The following is an 18,661-nucleotide window of genomic DNA, read 5'->3' on the forward strand; positions in this document are numbered from 1 at the left end:
TGCACAGCGAATGACTGCCATCTCTTCTTGCCTCTGCTGTCTCACAGACCCTGGGGATGGGGCTGAATGTCTCTTGCCTTACTTGAAATTTTCAAAGATGAGCACCCTTATAACTATGTGACAGCTCTTGTCACTTGGTGTTACTTGGTACATTTCAAATACAATTTAAAATATGTAAAATGAAACCAGGAAAATTGTCGTGGTCTTCTGAGGTCTTTTCATGCACCTTCCCTTATATGACAAGGGCTTGGACTAAATATCAGGTCTCTCTCTTAGTCCCTTTACAATGTCATAAACTGGGCGGCTTAGCAACAACAAACATTTACTTCTCACAGTTCTGGAGGCTGGGACGTTTCATAGCATGTCACTGGCAGATTCAGTGTCTGAGGAAGGCTTGCTCTTTGGTTCCCAGATCCCATCTTTCTGCTGTGTCCTCATATGGCAAAAGGGACATGCCAGTACTCCGAGGTCCCTTCTAGAAGGGCCCTAATGCCAGTCATGACTTATTCACCTCCCAAAGGCCCCATATCCTAATACCATCGCCTAGGATTTGACATATGAGTTTGTGGCAGGGCACACAAGGATACAGACCATGGGGTCAAGTTCAACTGAAGTCTGGAATGCTTGGAATGTTAGGTACCCTGAGTCCCAGATAAAAATTCCTGGGGGGGGGGGTTCCCTTGTGGTGCCACAGTTTCAGGGTCCACCATTGTCCCTGCTGCAGTTTGGGTTGCTGCTGTGGCTTGGGTTCGATCCCTGGCCTGGAAACTTTCATATTCTGTGAGGGTGGGCAAAAAAAAAAAAGTTCATGGGGAGTTGGACAAACAAGGAGCCCGGGACTTGAGAGAAATGTCGTAGAAGCCAATTCCTGGAAGCCCATATCATTCCATGCTGACACTTAGCTATTCTTTGCAGGGGAGCACCTAAGAATTTGTCCTCAAGAGTACACCTGCTGCACCACAGAAATGGAAGACAAGCTAAGCCAGCAAAGCAAACTGGAGTTTGAGAACCTGGTGGAGGAAACGAGTCACTTTGTCCGCACCACTTTCGTGTCCAGGCACAAGAAATTTGATGGTAGGTGACCCGATTTCTACTTCTCCTTGTTCTGGGTGTGCTTTTCACTGAGAATCGTGGTGTTATGTGAAAAACATTTTTTTTTAAAAGTGGGAGCTTTTCTTTGCTTCTTAAACATTTATAACTGTGTCTATTTTTAGATAAGGCAGGCGCGCTCTTGACAATTTTTATATCTTGGAAAAACCTGACTTAACAAAGAGCTGTTTTGCATTTGTGGTTCTCCTGTGAGATTTATTCTGAATGATTTGGCTTATGTTTTCATTATTAGAATGATTCTAATTCAGGTTTTGTCACACGGTAGCTGTCTTCAGTTTCCATCTAGGGATATTTCTTTGAAGTCATTCAGTGTCATTTAGAATGATTTGAAATGTAACATCACTTTTAAGAGGACAGGCTTGTTTTAAGTGCCAAGTGACAGGGACTCCTTTATTTTAAAGTTTGCCCTTCCTATAATGTAACCACATTTTATATTGGAGTTGCAGCGCATCTACCATAAGGTTTAGACTCATCATTGAGCTCCTGATGATAAGCAATCGACTTCATTTCTGTATTCTATTTGTTACATAAATGTTTTGGGTTAGAAAGCACAAAGAGCAAACGTAGTTATGACTAGGGTTTCAGTCTTGACTTTTCCCATCAGTGCCTCAGAAAGATACTCAAAAGCAATTTGACTTTTATCAACTGAATGAATAATGATAACGAGAAAGGTGATATTCTTAGTGGTGAGTAGTTGCCATAGTGTTCTATAAGACTTACTCTAGCACCTTATTATGGCTCCTTGTAGACCAGACTTGCAAATTGTAGGGAACCTTCCACTGGTCTTGTGAAGTTGCCTGAGGGCACAGAGCTGCCATTCCTTTCCTTTCCTCCACCATCTCCTGTCAGTGCAGGAGAGAGCTGATTCAAGAAAACTTGGCCAAAGTTTCTCTCTCTCTTTTTTTTCTTTTCTTTTCTTTTTTTTCTTTTTCTTTTTACTCCCTGTATGTAGTAGGTAAAATGTTTTGCTTTGTGGCTGCTTGAAAGTAGCCACACCAATTTCTTCTAAATCCGTCCTCTAGGTTCTGAAAGGCAGGTCCACCTGGTGGTGTTTTCTGGACTCAAGATGATGTGACATTTTCCACGTCAGCGAAAGGGACTTATATTTTCTGCGAGGATGTTTCAGCATCTTCGCATTCTTCTCCTGCCTCCCACTCTGTGTTCAACCACACACGAGACTGTTTGTGAAAATAACTATTTCGAAGTGATGCTGTGAATTGCTGTTCCCTTGAATGCATCTAGCAAGTACTTGGGAGGTGTCCTCCATTGACAGGTCACAAATCCAGTGACATTCAGGAGCCCCTGAAGGGCTCTGTGTCTGAGCAACTCTGATGCATCACTTCATGCTGAGGCGAATGGAGACATCTTATCCTTTGTGCTGGAAAGCAGGGAGGGTGATCTGCTGCTGCCCCTTCTACCTATGTCTTTAAAAGCAATCTTAGTGCCTTTATAAAGCTGTGCACCCAGATTAGGAAGACATAACTCCAGGTCGGTGTTAGGGGTACACTATATACATTCCTTTATATACAAATATTAGATGTTAGACAGATTTAGAGGAAGTAGACTTTTTTTTTTTTTAAGGAATAAAGCTATTCAACAAGTCTGAGCCAGGTACTTCTTATATTCTCCCATCAACAACGTTCAATATCTTTGGATTTATAATTTTTAATCCCAGGTCTCATTTCTCTTACTAAAGAGACCTCTCTCTCTGTCCTCTGTATAGGTGTCTTTTAAATTGTTCTAATGTACTTAGGGGTATTATCTCAATTGGCTTGGCAGGACATTGATTTTGCTAAGATTCAGTCTGACATGGAGGTGATGAATTCTTTACTAACTGTGCATTTCATTGTCGTTGCTTTAGGCTGGGATGGGAGAGAAGTTAAGACTTTTTTTTTTTTTCCCAAGGAAGCTTTCAGCGAGACTTAAAAAAAAAAAAAAAAGAAAAAAAGAAAAAGAAATCTAAATGTGATCCTGGTGAGCCCAGCATCTGAAGAGCTATCTTTAAAAAGTCACACAAATATATAAATTAAAAGTCACCGTTATAATTTCTGCCCTTTCTTTAGGCAATTTCATGAAGGTCAGCCATGTGCTCATATGATTTATCTCCTGATCCTGCAAAGGGGATCCTGCTAAGTGAGTCATCTGTCAGGAGTGCGGGTGCGTTCATGTGGGCAGTTTTCCATTTGTCCCCTTAGCTTGTTTTAAAACACTTCCTCATGGCATTTATTGATAACTGTCGGCAGGTATGGACAGGAGAACTATCTTGGATAAGTTGTGGACTGTTACGCTCTGAGTTTTACCTTCCCAGTTGAAACTGATGGTTCTTTGAAGGACTTCAGGTTGTATTTTTAGGAGCTTCCTCTTCTGCAAGTCATTTTGCATGATTGCTGGGGCCTCTTGATCCAAAGTGTTCATTCTGTGTTTCTGCCTCTAGTCCCACTTTCTCAGAGAGCTTGATTTCGCCTCTGGGTTTTACATGTCTTTGTTAGCCTTATACTCTGCATGATGCAAAGACGACTGCATTACATGAGGCCCATCCAAAGGTGACCGCTTTTCTTCCTGTTTTCAGTAGGTATAGCAATACCTTCAATTAAACCTGTATATGTGATTCAGTCTAAACTCTATTCAGAGAGGCTAGGTTTAATCACCGTTAATCATGAGTCGACAGTCTCGGCTTTCCTTATTATACCAGAAATGTTTTGATTTCATTTAGCTTTTCATTTTGTGGCAGAGGTGACTTTTAAAATATGAAATTCAAAGACATTTAACAGAACATAACATTATATTCCTTGCCATACTCTTTCCCATTTTCAATTCATATCTCTGGTAATATTTAGAAGATGCTGTATAAAATAATAACTATTCATTGGTGGTCGGAAGCTAAACCCGAATTGACAGGAATCTTCCCCAACTTTCCTAAGTGGCCTAGCCTTGCCCCATATCCCCATTAGCCAAAAATGGGCAGCTGAGAGGCAATAAATAGAAAAAAAAAGGGGGTAGCTGTGAGGCAATGAAGTGAAAAAATATATAATACCAATTGCAGAAGTATTTGCTCTTTGGCAGAGAATTTCCTTATAACTGAGTAGTTTTTTTGTTTTGTTTTGTTTTGTTTTTAACATAGAGTTGAAATATGATGAATGCATGTAAAATAAAGGTTTTTATTCTTGGCCCTGGTACTTTTCCAAGTGTCTCACAAGGTTTTTATGTGTTGGTTTGTGCTGCCTTTTCTGGCCAAATCTCCACCTCTGGCTGGTATTGCACATCCCCAACCCTCAACCCACCACCCCGTTGGCCAGGGCCTGGCTGCCACCGCAGAGCTTCCCTCAGAAGACACAGGGTGCCCTCAACATGCTCGGTAGCCAAGCTCAGGTTCTCGAACACACCCCAGTGGTTAAAATTCTGGATGCAGACCCAGCCAGGTACACCTGGAAGAATGATCACAACCTAACTCCCTACTTGCCTTTCTGCCCTCTGCCAAATACCCTGGACAAGTAGAAATACACACAGCCAATACACGAATCATGTGACAGTACAGCTGAAGAGTGCCATTTTTGTGTATCCACTCACTTTCCTAGCATTTCTGGGGTGGTGCTGTAACTGTCCTACCTGTCAGATTGATATGTGCATTGAAATCCCAATGGCTGTCGTGCTTCTTAAGTGGCTGATTTGGTAGGATCCTAGGAAGACAGAGCACAAACCCAGTGCTCTGATTATAGTGATGGTGATAAGAGGCAACACCTGGCCGTGTTCCATGCCCATCCCAAACGTCAGCCTCTCTACCAGGAGTGAATTGCCCGCAGAGCCACACAGACTCTCCGTGCCAGAGCCAGCATCCTGTCCCAGGCTGAGCACACCTGAATCCTGGCTCGTAGCTCCAACTATCCCATCCTCTCTCTTGCACTTTCCAGTCCCTGCGTGTGCTGAGATTTCACCACCAGCAGCATCTTTTCCTCTATCTCTCGCTGCCTGTTCTATCCCAGGAAATGTGAGGAGAAGGTGAAAATGTCTTACAGAGAAAAGTGGAAAGAGATTTTTTTTTTTAATGCCTAAAAAAAGAAAATTTAAATATAGGCCAGCCCCCAAGGAACCTGGAGCCTGGAGAAGATAAAGGCCTTGCCAAGTTTTCACCAAACATGATGAAACCAAGACTGTCACCGGATACTCTTGACTTACATCAGATTTATAAATAGCAATGTGATAGCAAGTCGATATCTGGTTGGAATGCTAACTAAGCTTTCATTTGAGTGGATGCTGTTTGTTGAGTGGATATTCGGTTAACAAGGAAATGGTGCTATTTGTGGGTAAAGGATCTAGCCGCATTTTTGGAAAAGGCAGGAAGAGTGTTCAGTTGGAAATTGTCCCCAAATTAAAGGGGAGTGACTGTTTTGTACAGAAAAAAAAAAAATGTCATTGACTCAATCAAAGCACACTGTTTATTCTTACCTCACAAAACCCTGGTACCTTCTATCTTGATATAGGCGCCAACACTGTATTCTCCAGAATCATGTATGGAGTAGAGATGATTCCGCCACAGAGAAATTTAGCTGAAGGGGTATTTTATTCTGGTAACTTTTTTCTTCAGATTTATTTGAGCTGAAATTTATTCACATCTGAAGCTCCATATGAGTTTTTTTGTTTAGTGTGCTTTTGGTCTTATTACTTTACTTTCCTTCCTGGTTTTTATTTATGTATTTTAATGATATACATTTGTCCGGAGATTTTGGCAGCAAGTACATTTTTAAAAGCAAAATAAAAAAAAATGTTGAGCAGTAATTTCCATCCTCCCGAATAACTCATTCCATGGTAACACCCTCAGAATTCTCATTTTTACTGAATGCGGAAATAATTTATACATGGTGGCATAATATTTTTACGCTGCAAATCTGCTTGGGTTTTCTTTTTAAATATCATTTCTCATCTATATACTGTAGAGATGACAATAATGTAATGACATCTTTAAAATATGGTCTAATTTTCTCACTGAATACACTTATTTGAAAGGCAAAAATCCCTAAGTAGTTTTCCTTATGGCAGTAGAGTCTTCTGTATTTCCTCTTACATGGTGGTGTGTGTGTGTGAGAGAGAGAGAGGGAGAGAGAGACAGAGAAGAGAGAGAGAAGGAGAGAAAGAGATATTTCAACTTGGAAACATTTATTCAATGTGTGGAGTAGATACAAAGATGACGAATAATGACTAAAATCTGGTCAGTCTGTCACAGAGTTTACCTTGTGGAGGAGACAAAAGTATAAAACTAACACTAAGGAAGGCAGAATTGACTAGGACACAGAGTAGGAGTCCAGTGGAAACAGGAAAGAGTCAAGTATGCTGTTGAGAGACACCAGAGCAAACTTTTGGAAGACAGGACACAAGAGACCCTTAAAGAACGACTGAAGGTTGTGCTGTTAAAATCATGACAGGAAAGGGTAAAGGCACAGGAGGTTTTATCTGCACACATGCACAAAATCCTTGGGACACGCAAACATAGTCACTATTGATTTTTATCCAACACGGTTACTCTGTTGACATTTGACATCTATTTATGATGTTGCTAATCCGCAGACACGTTTTGGGTCCTGTACTGTTTTCTCTGCTATTGTTTTCTTACCATCAACCACCAAATTTCAGGGTAAAAACAGTACCCTCGTAATGCATCTTTGGTTCCACTAGAGCTTGGCCTGTGCTCAATGAGTTCTGGCTCTAGGCTGCAGATTTGGTCTGTTCTGCTCTAGCCATCTTTTGGAAGAAGCTCACTCTATACATTTTTCTCATGGTAGAGTTTGGAGACTAAAGTACATTAGTAGATGCACGATTTTTAATACCTAAATTAGAATTGGCACACTGTCTTCTCAGATCCCATTGGCCAAAGGAAATCTCACGGTCATTCCCAACATTGATTGGGCAGGAAGTATACAACTCCTGTGGCAGTGGAGGTGGGGGAAGGTGTGAATATTTCTACATCCTTATCTACCACAGCCCTCAAACTGACTGCCTCTTGCTATTTCTTTTTTCCTTCTTCTTCTATTTTTTTTTTTTTTTTGTCTTTTTGTCTTTTCTAGGGCTGCACCTGCGGCATATGGAGGTTCCCAGGCTAGGGGTCTAATCGGAGCTGTAGCTGCCGGCCTACACCACAGCCACAACAACGCCGATCCGAGCCATGTCTGTGACCTACACCACAGCTCATGGCAACACCAGATCCTTAACCCACTGAGCAAGGCCAGGGATCGAACCCGCAACCTCATGGTTCTTAGTCCGATTCGTTAACTACTGCGCCACGACGGGAACTCCAGTTTCTTAAACAGTGTTTTACCTTACACATTGGCTTGTGTTATATTGGGGAGGGGGGACTCAGATTTTCTAGGAATTCAAGAACAATAAGTATTTTCCAAATAAAGCACAGTTAGACAAACATATCCCATATCCCAGGATATTAACAAGTGCAGGTAGAATATACTGACACAACCACACACCACCTCCATGATGTTATTCAAGAATAAATAGATGTGATATTTCCATTTCTTATGCTCCTGGCCTCCTCGATCATTGTACAGGATAAGTTCCCTGTAATTCATAGGGGTTTCATGTTCATCGATGTAGGAAGTAATTAGCTGAATGCTTCCTTTTTCCTGAGCCACCACCGCAATGACATGTATTTCACGAGGAAGGCATTCCTCTGGAAATCAGAATATGCTGAATCAGGTTCTTGAAATTAGAGAAATAGTCTCACTGGCATTGGAATGTAATTTGCCAATTCTCCCAAGGACACTCCTTCCAAAAACAAGAGTCAGTGAACCAGCAATTGGGCTTTGACAGAATCAGTGAACAGATTTGTAAACCGCCAATGCCTTGCATGTGCTCAGGGTTGGAACAGATGATCCGTGGTACGGGGTCCTTTAAATGCGGTGTATGAAGAACCCACATCTTTGTGCATATGGAATTTGTCCTCCTCCTTCCTTTCCTTTTTCCTTCCTTCTTCCCTCCCCACCCCCCTTCCTTCTTTCCTTCCTTCCTTCTCTTTGGACAGATCTTTCAAGACAAAGGAATCACACTGCTCATCAGCAGCTTCGTGTCCTCTGTGATGGACTCCCAATCATTTTTGAGTGCTTATACCCCTACCACACACCTCGGAGTAACTGAAAACATTATGCTCCCAGTGTAGTTGTAATATTATCATCTTATTATCACCAATTCCCTTGCATGGTGCCTTTGCTGAGCAGCTGTTGCACAGACAAGCCAATTTCTTTTAAGCATTGCTCTATCAGAGGCTGAACCAGCCTACCAGAAGGGTTCTTGGTCATGAATGTTAATGAGCCGACAAGTATCTGTTCCCTGACAGTGGCTCACTAATCCTTTGAGTAAGTATGGCTAAATTACAGGAGAAATTTTATTTCAGTTAAATTGATCTGCCACTGGATTGAGAAAAAGGATTTTCTTATTTTAATGAAAATCAAGAAAAATATTTAATGGTGGTGTAAATTAGAGCTCCGTGGAAACAGGTTTTTCTTCAGACCTGAGAACACAGTAGGTCAGTGCAGACTGGCAAAGATGATGGCACACTCATCCTCTCCTGGTAGGTGTGATGTGCAGTGGGAGACAGCACGTGTCCTCATTCTCTAACCGGAATTTTCTAGGAAGCGATTCTTGATCTTTCTCAGCTGATAGGGAATTGGAATAAAAACTGGCCTTTCTTCCTTCACTGAGATAATATAAGGTCTCCCTTTTCCAAAGGAAATAAATAAATATGGTAAAGAATGAGAAAAGGGTTTGTATGCTTTTCTAGGATTCAAAAGAAATGTATGCAGGTGAATACTTACCAGATATGATGTACCTTGTCCTGATGGAGTCCCTGAGGTGGGCAGATAGAAGGAATAAGATGGGCTTAAAAGTGATAATGATTGAACATAATTTGTGAGTGCTTGAGGCATTTTTATAATATCCTCACTTTTGTGTGATTTCTAAATTTCTGTAATAAAAAAAATTTTTAAAAAGAGAGAACAGATTTGAGCACATATAAGATGGAAGATTTCCTGGTTTTGAATTCATTCTAGATACAGAACAGTGTCGATGGGAATTGCTACTCTTATGTCTTACATACTCAACAATAGTAAATTATACAGTACACCCCATTTTCTCGTTGCAACAATGAACACAACTTATAGAGATTTTAACTCGGATCAAGGCCACTTAGCTTCTGCTTCCACCACCATTTTTTTTTTATTATTGTTTTCCTCGAAATGGCATCTCTAGTTTATCCACAGGACTAGGCCTGTGAGAATGAGGCTTAATCCTTAGATCTTCCTGCAAAGCGTGATTCACAATGTCAGACTCTTGGTTAGCAGATATGTGAACACCAAGACAGGCACATTATTCAGACATAAACTTTGGCAAGATTCAGAATGAAAGGCAAAGCATATATGATAACTTCATTAATTCATTTATTTATACATTTATTTATTTTTAAATGTATTATACGTGACATTTTGATATCACTAGGTAGTCCTGCAGTGATTCTTGGTCGAATGACAATACCAGCATGAGCTCTTGAATTTGGTATTTTAGTGAATCCAAAGAAGAGACAGCTTGTCTAAACAAGTAATTCCATATGCTTCCATGGATTCCATTAGACAGGAGGAGAACCCTGATCTGAAATATGGGAGTAGAGTTAGTAACCAGCTAGTAAGCCTGCATGATTCACAGTATAAAAAAAAAAATCACTTATTACAGTTTCAGCATTTTCCATTTATTACTCTTTCAAAAGGTTTTTTATATTCATTAAAAGACAAATATTATTCTTCAGATGATTATGTATGGCCGTACATGATCTTCACACAGTTTCCTCCCTACCTAGTGGCTTAATTGAATCCAAACAACTTGAAAATGAAAAGCAAACTTTGAAGGAAGATAGCAGGAAATCGAGCCTCCAAGGCTTTTCTATGTTGGAAGAAGGTGTACTTCTCCACCTATTTTTTATTTCTGAATTTTGTTTTGCCTGTTCCCTCCTCTTAAAAGAACAGTATGTGGTCATTAGAGGTTTCAGGTCTCTTGCCCTCCCATCTCCTTCTCCTCAATGCTTATATAGTTGACGCCTTATCGTTTTTGCTTATTTAGTGTTCTTTTAATAGTATTCTTTTAAAAAAACTATGATGTATTGAATATTCCCTGTTGAAGTCTGAGCTCATTAACTGCAGGGATTAGGTCTCCTATTTCTATTTTATCTTCTCAGACTTGACTTAATATGGAACATATTTAATAACACTGCAGTGTTGTCTGACTATGGCACTGACCTGTGCAAACTCAAGGGCACAGACGGTCAGAGGAATTACTTACGTCCCTATAATAAATATGATGGACGAAAATAAGAATTGAATTCTCATTCTCTATTAACTCTTAGGGTCCATAAACCCTAGAGTCACATTTGATTTCTGCAGCATTTCTTCCAGTGGATTTAATGGAACTATTTTAAAATTCCAAGAATGAAGATGGTCTGAATTTAGACTGGAAGTAGAGGCCCTGACCTCAAAAAGCAGAATAAGTGTGCTTACACATTACACACACACACACACACACACACAATACACACAGAGGTATATACACATGAGTAAGAAGAGGTAAGATACATGAGTCCCTCAAAGGACAAATTATCATATGGATTTCTGTGCTCACACAGTGAAGATTTTGATTCTGTGGTCTGAATGGGATTCAGAGGTCATCTTGCTTAAGCATGTCAACATTTCTGATACAAGAGGTCTCTGAATCACTATGCTTTTTAAAAAAAATAATTCAATGAATTTTTATTATATTTATAGTTGCGCAACAACCATTACCACCTTATTTTAGAACATTTATATCCCAAACTCCCAGTGTTCCCTTCCCTCCCACCCCCAACCTGTCCACTTTGTTAACCATAAGTTTTTCAAAGTCTGTGAGTCTGTTTCTGTTCTGCAAATAAGTTCATTTTTATCCCTTTTTTAGATTCCACATGTAAATGATATCATATGATGTTTATCTCTCATCATCTGACCAACTTCACTTAGTATGATCATTTCTAGGTCTGTCCATATTGCTGCAAATGGCATTATTTCATTCTTTTTTTATGAGTGAGTAATATTTCATTGGATGTATGTAACACATCTTCTTTATCTGTTCCTCTGCTGATGGACATTTAGGTTGCTTCCATGTCTTGGCTATTGCATATAGTGCTGCAACGAACACTGGAGTACATGTATCTTTTCAAGTCATGGTTTTTTCAGAATAGATTCCCAGGAGTGGGATTGCTGGATCATATGGTAATCCTATTTTTAGTTTTTTGAGGAACCTTCATACTGTTTTCCATAGCAGTTGCACCAGTTTACATTCCTGCCAACAGTGTAACAGGGTTCCCTTTCTCCACACTCTCTCTAGGATTTACTGCTGTAGACTTGCTGCAAATATGCTTTGAATATCACTAGTTGAGTGGAATTGGGGGATCAGTTATCAGGATGCAGAGCTGAGGAACAGAAAGATGACAGAGGTTTTAAAATCTTTGCTCTGTCATATTGGTCAGTGCAAGATCTGCCTCTGAAAGGTCTCCACTCTGTAAGTGGAGTGTATATTGCTCAAACACTGGTTTTTATGTTAAGCAAGTTTTTCTTTTTTCCTTCTGATATTGACAGTGAATTACAGCTCTATTACTTATTTACTCTTTTGAAAATCAAAGTTATACTTCAGTTGAATTTTCTTCTAACTGTGATCTACAAAATTATTTTCCTTTTCTTCTTTTATTTTCTAGCTTATAGGATCTAACAGATATTTATTTCTCATAATCTAAAAAATCTATTTCAATTTCTTTCCTTTCGTTGGCTTGGATAATGTTTTCTGAAACTAAATATGTAAGTTTTTTTAATAGCATTTTTCATTCTAAAGTATGATATGCTTATTATGGAAAACTTGGGTAATTTAACATTAAAGCATTAAAGAAATTAAAGTTATTTTAAATGTTTGCCTGCTTGGGGAAAAACAAGCAAAAAAAACCCTGATCTCTGAGGACCCTGAGGTAAAAATGCAATAATACAAATGAATAGTTTCTCATGAAAGTTTATTCAAGTAACTTCTGAAAAATAAAATAATTTGGAAATCTTAACTCCTGTGTTTAAGAGTTTATAACATAAAATGAAAAGCAGAACCCAGTCCCTGTAGGAGGGATGGGGTTTCCTATTCTCTGGGGATATTTCCCTATACTTCATAACATTTGATTGATAAAAGTCGGCACACTTTTACCACGATTGAGTTGGTGGTCTCTTTGGAGAGCATAACAGAAGCCCTTCAGAATTATGACAACATAGTTGTGAAGATTTGTGTGTTGTAGTAAATCATGACTTATATTAAAAAAATAGGTGCAGGAAATGCTGAGAAGGAAACCTCCCCATGACGTAAAGAAAACAGAGATTGAAAAAAAAACATTTAAAATGGAAAAAATTAATGTCCTCTTGGAATGGTAGTCCAAGGTCTACTGACTTTGTTCAGCTGATCATTAGGTCAGCCAGGCTTGTTGTCCCTCTCTCTCCGGTGTTCTGGTATGTTTTGCTATGGGAAGCAGCTTGTATTGCCATTGTCAGGGCTGGAGCGTTCCATGTCCTACAGTTAGAGGACGTGTACTTGGGGACAACCTCTTGTCAGTTTCAGGGCTTAGCTTTTCTCTGGTGCATAGAACTCTGGATGTGTGTCCTGCTATCAAAGAAGTGTTTACTTAATATTACTGTTAAACCTTTTTAAATTGCTAAATACATTTCTAAAAATTATGGGTATTTTTTTTCAGTGTCTTGAGATTTTATTTCCCTTTGTTGCTTCAATATTAGGCTTCTCTTTATTTTTTTCCATGTAGATTTTAGGTGCTTAAAACAGGTCCTACGTTGTGTTTTTGTTTGTTTGTTTGTTTGTTTGTTTTGTTTTGTTTTTTTTTGTCTTTGTTCAGTCATTCATTCCACATAGTTGGGGAACCATTTACCTTGTTTATGACATTATGTCAAATTCTGTTTTATAAAAGCCAGGGAAACAGCACAGACCCTGGAGTCAGCAGACTAGAGTTCAAATGTGAAATTGGAAATTTACTAAAATGACTTAGAAGGTGTCTTAAAACCTTTGGGTTTCATGTTTTCTCTTTTAGAAATGAGTGGAATTATCGTAGTTCTGAAAATAGAGTGAGGCAGCTTAGTGAGAGTCTGGCCAATAGTTAACAATTAATATATGGTGGCTCCCCTGCTCTTCATCCTGATCACCATCTTTGTGCTTACACGCTTAACCATGAGGAACTGACAGCCCCACGGAGCCACGTAAGCAAGAGCCTAAGTAATAGTACCACCGATTGGTACCATGATTGAAACTACAGAGCAAATATGAGAAAACAATGAAATTACTCCATAAAGAGAGAACTATAAACAACTTCGTTTGGAGAAGTTGATCTGTCTTGGAGAAGTTGATCTGTCTTGGAGAAGTTGATCTGTCTTGGAGAAGTTAGGAAGGATTTGGACATCAGTTTGAAAGGATGTTGAAATGGGAAGGAAGGCTTGGCGGTGAGGAATCAAGAGGGATGAGGGCTTAATTCTCTTTGTGGGACAAAGGATGCTTGAATCCAAGAGGAGTCGGAGCCAGTATTAAGGTCCTCGAGTACACTTAGAACGTGGAAAAAGCGGTCTCTTCTTTAAAAATCGGTAGGTGTTCTTGTTTATTTTCATTCAAATGATTGAGTTGACTGTTGATTTTGAAGTTATAGGTGCAAAAATTAAAATCCCTGTTGAACAACAACCAGCAAAGTTTACACAGTGGGGTTTGTTCTATTTAATTAATGGCTGACAGCAGGCATTTGGATTAGAGAACAAAATGAATTCAGTTGCTTCCTTAGATCCTTCCGTGTGGGTGTCTATATAATAATATTTGTTAATATACAGTGAACATCCAGGCATCTGTAATTGAGTTTGACTCCTGTGTGGTGCGTGTATGAGAGTCGTGTACGTTAGGACTGTTGAATGATTGGTTCCACCTCAAAGAAGATGCCACAGTGTGTCAACAGTGATTTGTGCAAAGTTTAAGCATAGACCTTTCGGATGCTATCCTACTTTCAGCTTCCTCACGACTGTGTGTATGTATTACTGTTAGAATCCCAAAAATTGCTCAATGGTTCATCTGCTTCTAAAATGAACATGGCCTCTCATAAAGCCCTTCTGTATACACCATACCTTTGTCTGAACACATACACATATCCCATGCCTGTGAAATGAGTTGTCTTGTGGAAATTTTCTCGTGATTGTGTCGGGTTCCAGTGTTAAAAGCACATTTATATTTGAAATTGTTAAATTTCACAAAACGTTAAATTTCTGTTTCAAATCTCTTGCGTAAAGCTTCCCCCAATATTATTACATGGTAATATGGAAGATAAGGACCCCGAGACAGATATTCCAGTCAGCAGCAGTGGCGGACACGTAACTGGTGATAGTTGCCCCCAACGCATCATTGTCATGAGTTGAATTTTCTCAGTAACAATTTAGGACACACCGGCTTCGTGTATAGATCATGGGGGATGGATGAATACACACAGCTCTGTGCACTCAAATCCTTTCCATCATTAAAAACCCCAGAGCCTCTGGGGCTCTGTGAAGAAATCTACATTATGTAAAGATATGCATATTTACTTATACATTTATACAGTGTTTACCAAGTTGCTATTGGTTTTTCAACATTGCTTTCTAGCAACTTTAAATCCCCATTGAAAATGTGTAATTCTTAGAGACAGCTCCAATCTCCATAGGTTCAAGTTGTTGGCAAGGGAGTGATCCATGATTGCGTGGTGTGCTCTCGGCTTGCTGCCAGTGGTGAATGAAAGATGCAGCACTGGGTGACTAACGGCGTCTCTCCTCCCTGGGTTTACTCACTATGGTTAATCCTGAACCCAGTCTATTTGCGGAGCGTTCTTCAAGAAGCCACGACAATGAGATTCCTTAGAATGAGCATCACCGGGGCATCACCTGCACACCCAAGTGCATTTCTTGCCAATGAGTAATGCTGTTCCTTCACCACGCAGCCTACACAGTCAATGCGAGAGGGGGATTTAAGGAGTGCAGATCTTCGGACTAAGGCTCTTCATTAAGGGCCCTTTGTTGGGTGAATCCAGCTCTGCTCTGTTCTATTCCTCATCCGCATGGTCATCAGTTTTACACAAAGTTGAAGAAGAGGTTTTTTTGTTTTTTTTTTTGTTTGTTTTTTAATCAGCAATATGTTTTCCTTTCTTGTGAGAATTTGCACTATGATTTTGTGGGACCTGAGTAAAAGCTCCCTTGATAACAAAGCAAAATGTTCAGCTTTTTTTCTTGCTAATGTTGTAAAACCCTAAATGTGGCTGTATTCTCTGCTCTCATTGTCCATTAGCTTTGTTTTAAAACATCTCTCTTGGAGTTCCCGTCATGGCGCAGTGGAAACGAAGCCGACAAGGAACCATGATGTTGCGGGTTCAATCCCTGGCCTCGCTCAGTGGGTTAAGGATCCAGCGCTGCCATGAACATGAGCTGTGGTGTAGGTCTCAGATGAGGCTCAGATCTGGTATTGTCGTAGTTGTGGTGTAGGCTGGCAGCTGTAGCTCCAATTGGATCCCTAGCCCGGGAACCTCCATGTGCCACCGGCGAGGCCCTAAGAAGCAAAAATAAATAAATAAATAAATAAAACATCTTTCTTAGTGTTTGAACCAGCAATCAAGAAACAGATGATTGCTGTCAAATATGTTATAGACAGTGTGTCTTTAATATAAATAATACATCGAAAGACATACAGCATCTGCAGCCTTTAGAAAGGCTATTTAACTTGAGCAATGGTGACTGATAACATTTTTTCTTCACGAAAAATGTTGTAGACATCTAAACAAACACTAGCACATGGAATAAACCATAATGCTAGATATTCAGAGTACAAATTAAATGAAGAGGTCCTTTCTTTTGACTAGGCGATAAAATACTAACTTTATTTTTTTAAAGATGAGATACATTTTATTTTTTTTTTCATTTTTAAAGCTTTATTGAATGATGGTTGATTTGCAATGTTGTAATAATTTCTACTGCACAACGAAGTGATTCAGTTTTACATTCTTTGAAGACTATAATTAATTTCTTCCATGGAATACTAGGAGCTGAGGAAACAATATGTTTTTAAAGTATTAGGAATGATGAAAGATGTTTTTGTGAAAAACACTTTTAAATGATACCCATCCACATTTATATCAATAATTTGCATGTTATATATCATAGCGAGTAACCCATTGCTGTGTTTTTTTAAACTGCAATTCTTGTGTCCCGATATTCTTTTCTGTTTCATTTCCCCCAGGAAACAAATATAAACAGGATCCTGAGTTACACTTTGTATTTTACATTAGCTAATAGAGCTGGTATTGGGAAGCGATGCCAAAGGTGCAACAGCTGAAAGGTTTTCTCTTTGAGTATTTGTTTCCAAAACGAGCCCAGGATAATGGAGGATCATTTGTGGAAATCTGAGCCATGCTGGGCGCTCATTAGATAACTTAGACTCTCTGGTTTGCGTTACCCCACACCCCCCAGTTGTAGAGAGTTGCATGTGTTTCAATTAAAATCTCTATTTACTTCCAGCTGGCAATGTTAGCATCTATTCCACCATAGAGAGTAAAGGTTGCTGCCTCCTGCCTGAATAGCCATTTTAAAAAAATATGCCATTTGCCTTCTTCTGTAGGTACCTTTGAGTCACTCAGAGCAAGCTTGGGCAGAAGATTCTGAAGGGTCAAATTGCATGGGGACTTTCACTTTATTTACTGATGTAACTTTGGTTGCTGCTCGTCCAGATGCTGCAACTGCTGTTGCTTTGTGGATTGGGATCCAACAGCAGCTGTTGTTCTTTGCTAGAGCGTGTTTCTGAAATTCCAAATTTAATAGTCTGAGACCTTAGTCATTGAAAGCTATGCTGAAAGTTAATTTGCTGAATCCAAGTTTATTTTCCTACCTCAACCACCATTTGCGATAGAGCCTTTCCCCTGCGATGCACAATAAAATGAGGAAAGGACTGACTTACTGTCCTTAGCGGACTGCAGAGGAAGAGAAGGCAGCGGTTACAGAGCAGGGCGTAGACTGTGCATCCTTGGGACTTGGCTGCATTCCGGCTGTCAGACACGGGAACTCAGGCCTTGCTGCTTTCTCCTGCCATAGCTGTTGGTAGTCTGATGAAACTTCGGTTACTCAGCCTTCAACCATAGAGTGTTAGGAGTGTTAAGATGTGAAAATAAACAGAAAGCACCTCCTCTAACACCTGGCCCATCACTTTGCGCTTTTTGCCACACCAGCCACATAACTGTGAGGAGGAGGTTTCTCTGATCGGTGAAAAGCTTCTGCATTCCCTTGCTTCACATTCGAGCACAGAATTAATTTTCTTGCCCAATAAGTGTGAACGTGCTCAAACATTCAAATAATTATAGCTGATATTTATTAAGTAATACTTTGTGCCAGGCACCATGTTAAGCATTTTCCGTGCATTTTCCCATAGCCTTCACGACAGTCCAACGCGGTAGGTGATGTTACTATTATTATTCCTGTTTTAGAGCTGAGGAAGTTCTTGCCTAGAGACTTTAGTAATTTGCCTGAGTTCACATAGCTTGTAAGAGATAGAGCTGGGATTGAAGCCAGCCCAAACCCTTTACCAATTCGTAGTTTCTCCCCAAAGGAAAGCAAATCAAATTACCTTGAAATGAAGTATTTGAACTCTGCTGCTGAAGTGAAATGTTTATATGTTAATAATGGGAAGTTAAGGTGACTCTACTATCGCTTTGTGGTTTTTTTCTACTCCCTAGACTCTAGCTCGTTGGTAGATGCATTTATTTTATTTTATTTTATTTTAAGTTGTATTTTATTATATATTCTGTGGTAATTGTTATTTCACGACTGAGCCTATGCTATGGCATTCTTACTTGGGCATGTTTGGGTAGGATTCAATTAACCATAAAAAGGCATGGAAGCCTTAAACTTGACATGTCCATGCCAAGACGGACCTAGTTATACAACATAGAGAGGGTCGGGAGAAAGAGTGTTTAGAAGGTATAGTCACCAACAACAGCCCAGCCACCCCCTCTAAATCTCTGCAAAATCACCAGGACTCTCTCTGAGAGGAGAGTGCCAGGATGGCGGATTCAGGCACAAGTGATCCATTAAGCCACACAGAGACATCGCTGACCCTTGGGCAAAGCCAGACCTGGGCTTAGGGGCAGGATTCCAGATGAAGAGTGAGTCAGCGCTGACCTCTAAAGCTTGGCATGTGAGAAGCACTATGAGGACAGAATCTCAGACACAATCAAAAGATGCATTTTCCAACCAGAACTGGTGCCCCAGATTCCAGCCTATATGTAGCCAGTATGGCTCTTGAGTCTAGAAATTCTTCTGACCTTCATTGCTAGTGACAAGGGCTCCTGTTTCTGTACATGGGAGGCTGGGCATGAAAATGAGACACATCCTGCCAGCAGTAAAGGCTCATTTTGTTTATTCTTAGGAAATCATTGACACCCCAATAGTGTAGAGTTGCA

At 39.8% G+C, this 18,661-nt stretch overlaps 1 protein-coding gene across 1 annotated transcript in view; it reads left to right on the forward strand.

The window, feature by feature from the left end:
* The window catches only part of GPC6 (glypican 6), a 1,121,514-nt gene that overhangs the window by 282,079 nt on the left and 820,774 nt on the right, over positions 1–18,661 (forward strand). The window contains exon 2 of the mRNA XM_047755763.1: positions 916–1,074. Coding sequence (XP_047611719.1) covers positions 916–1,074 — 159 coding nt within the window. The remainder of the gene's footprint in view (positions 1–915; positions 1,075–18,661) is intronic.

This window comes from Phacochoerus africanus, chromosome 13 (assembly GCF_016906955.1).
Source record: "Phacochoerus africanus isolate WHEZ1 chromosome 13, ROS_Pafr_v1, whole genome shotgun sequence".
NCBI lineage: Eukaryota > Metazoa > Chordata > Mammalia > Artiodactyla > Suidae > Phacochoerus > Phacochoerus africanus.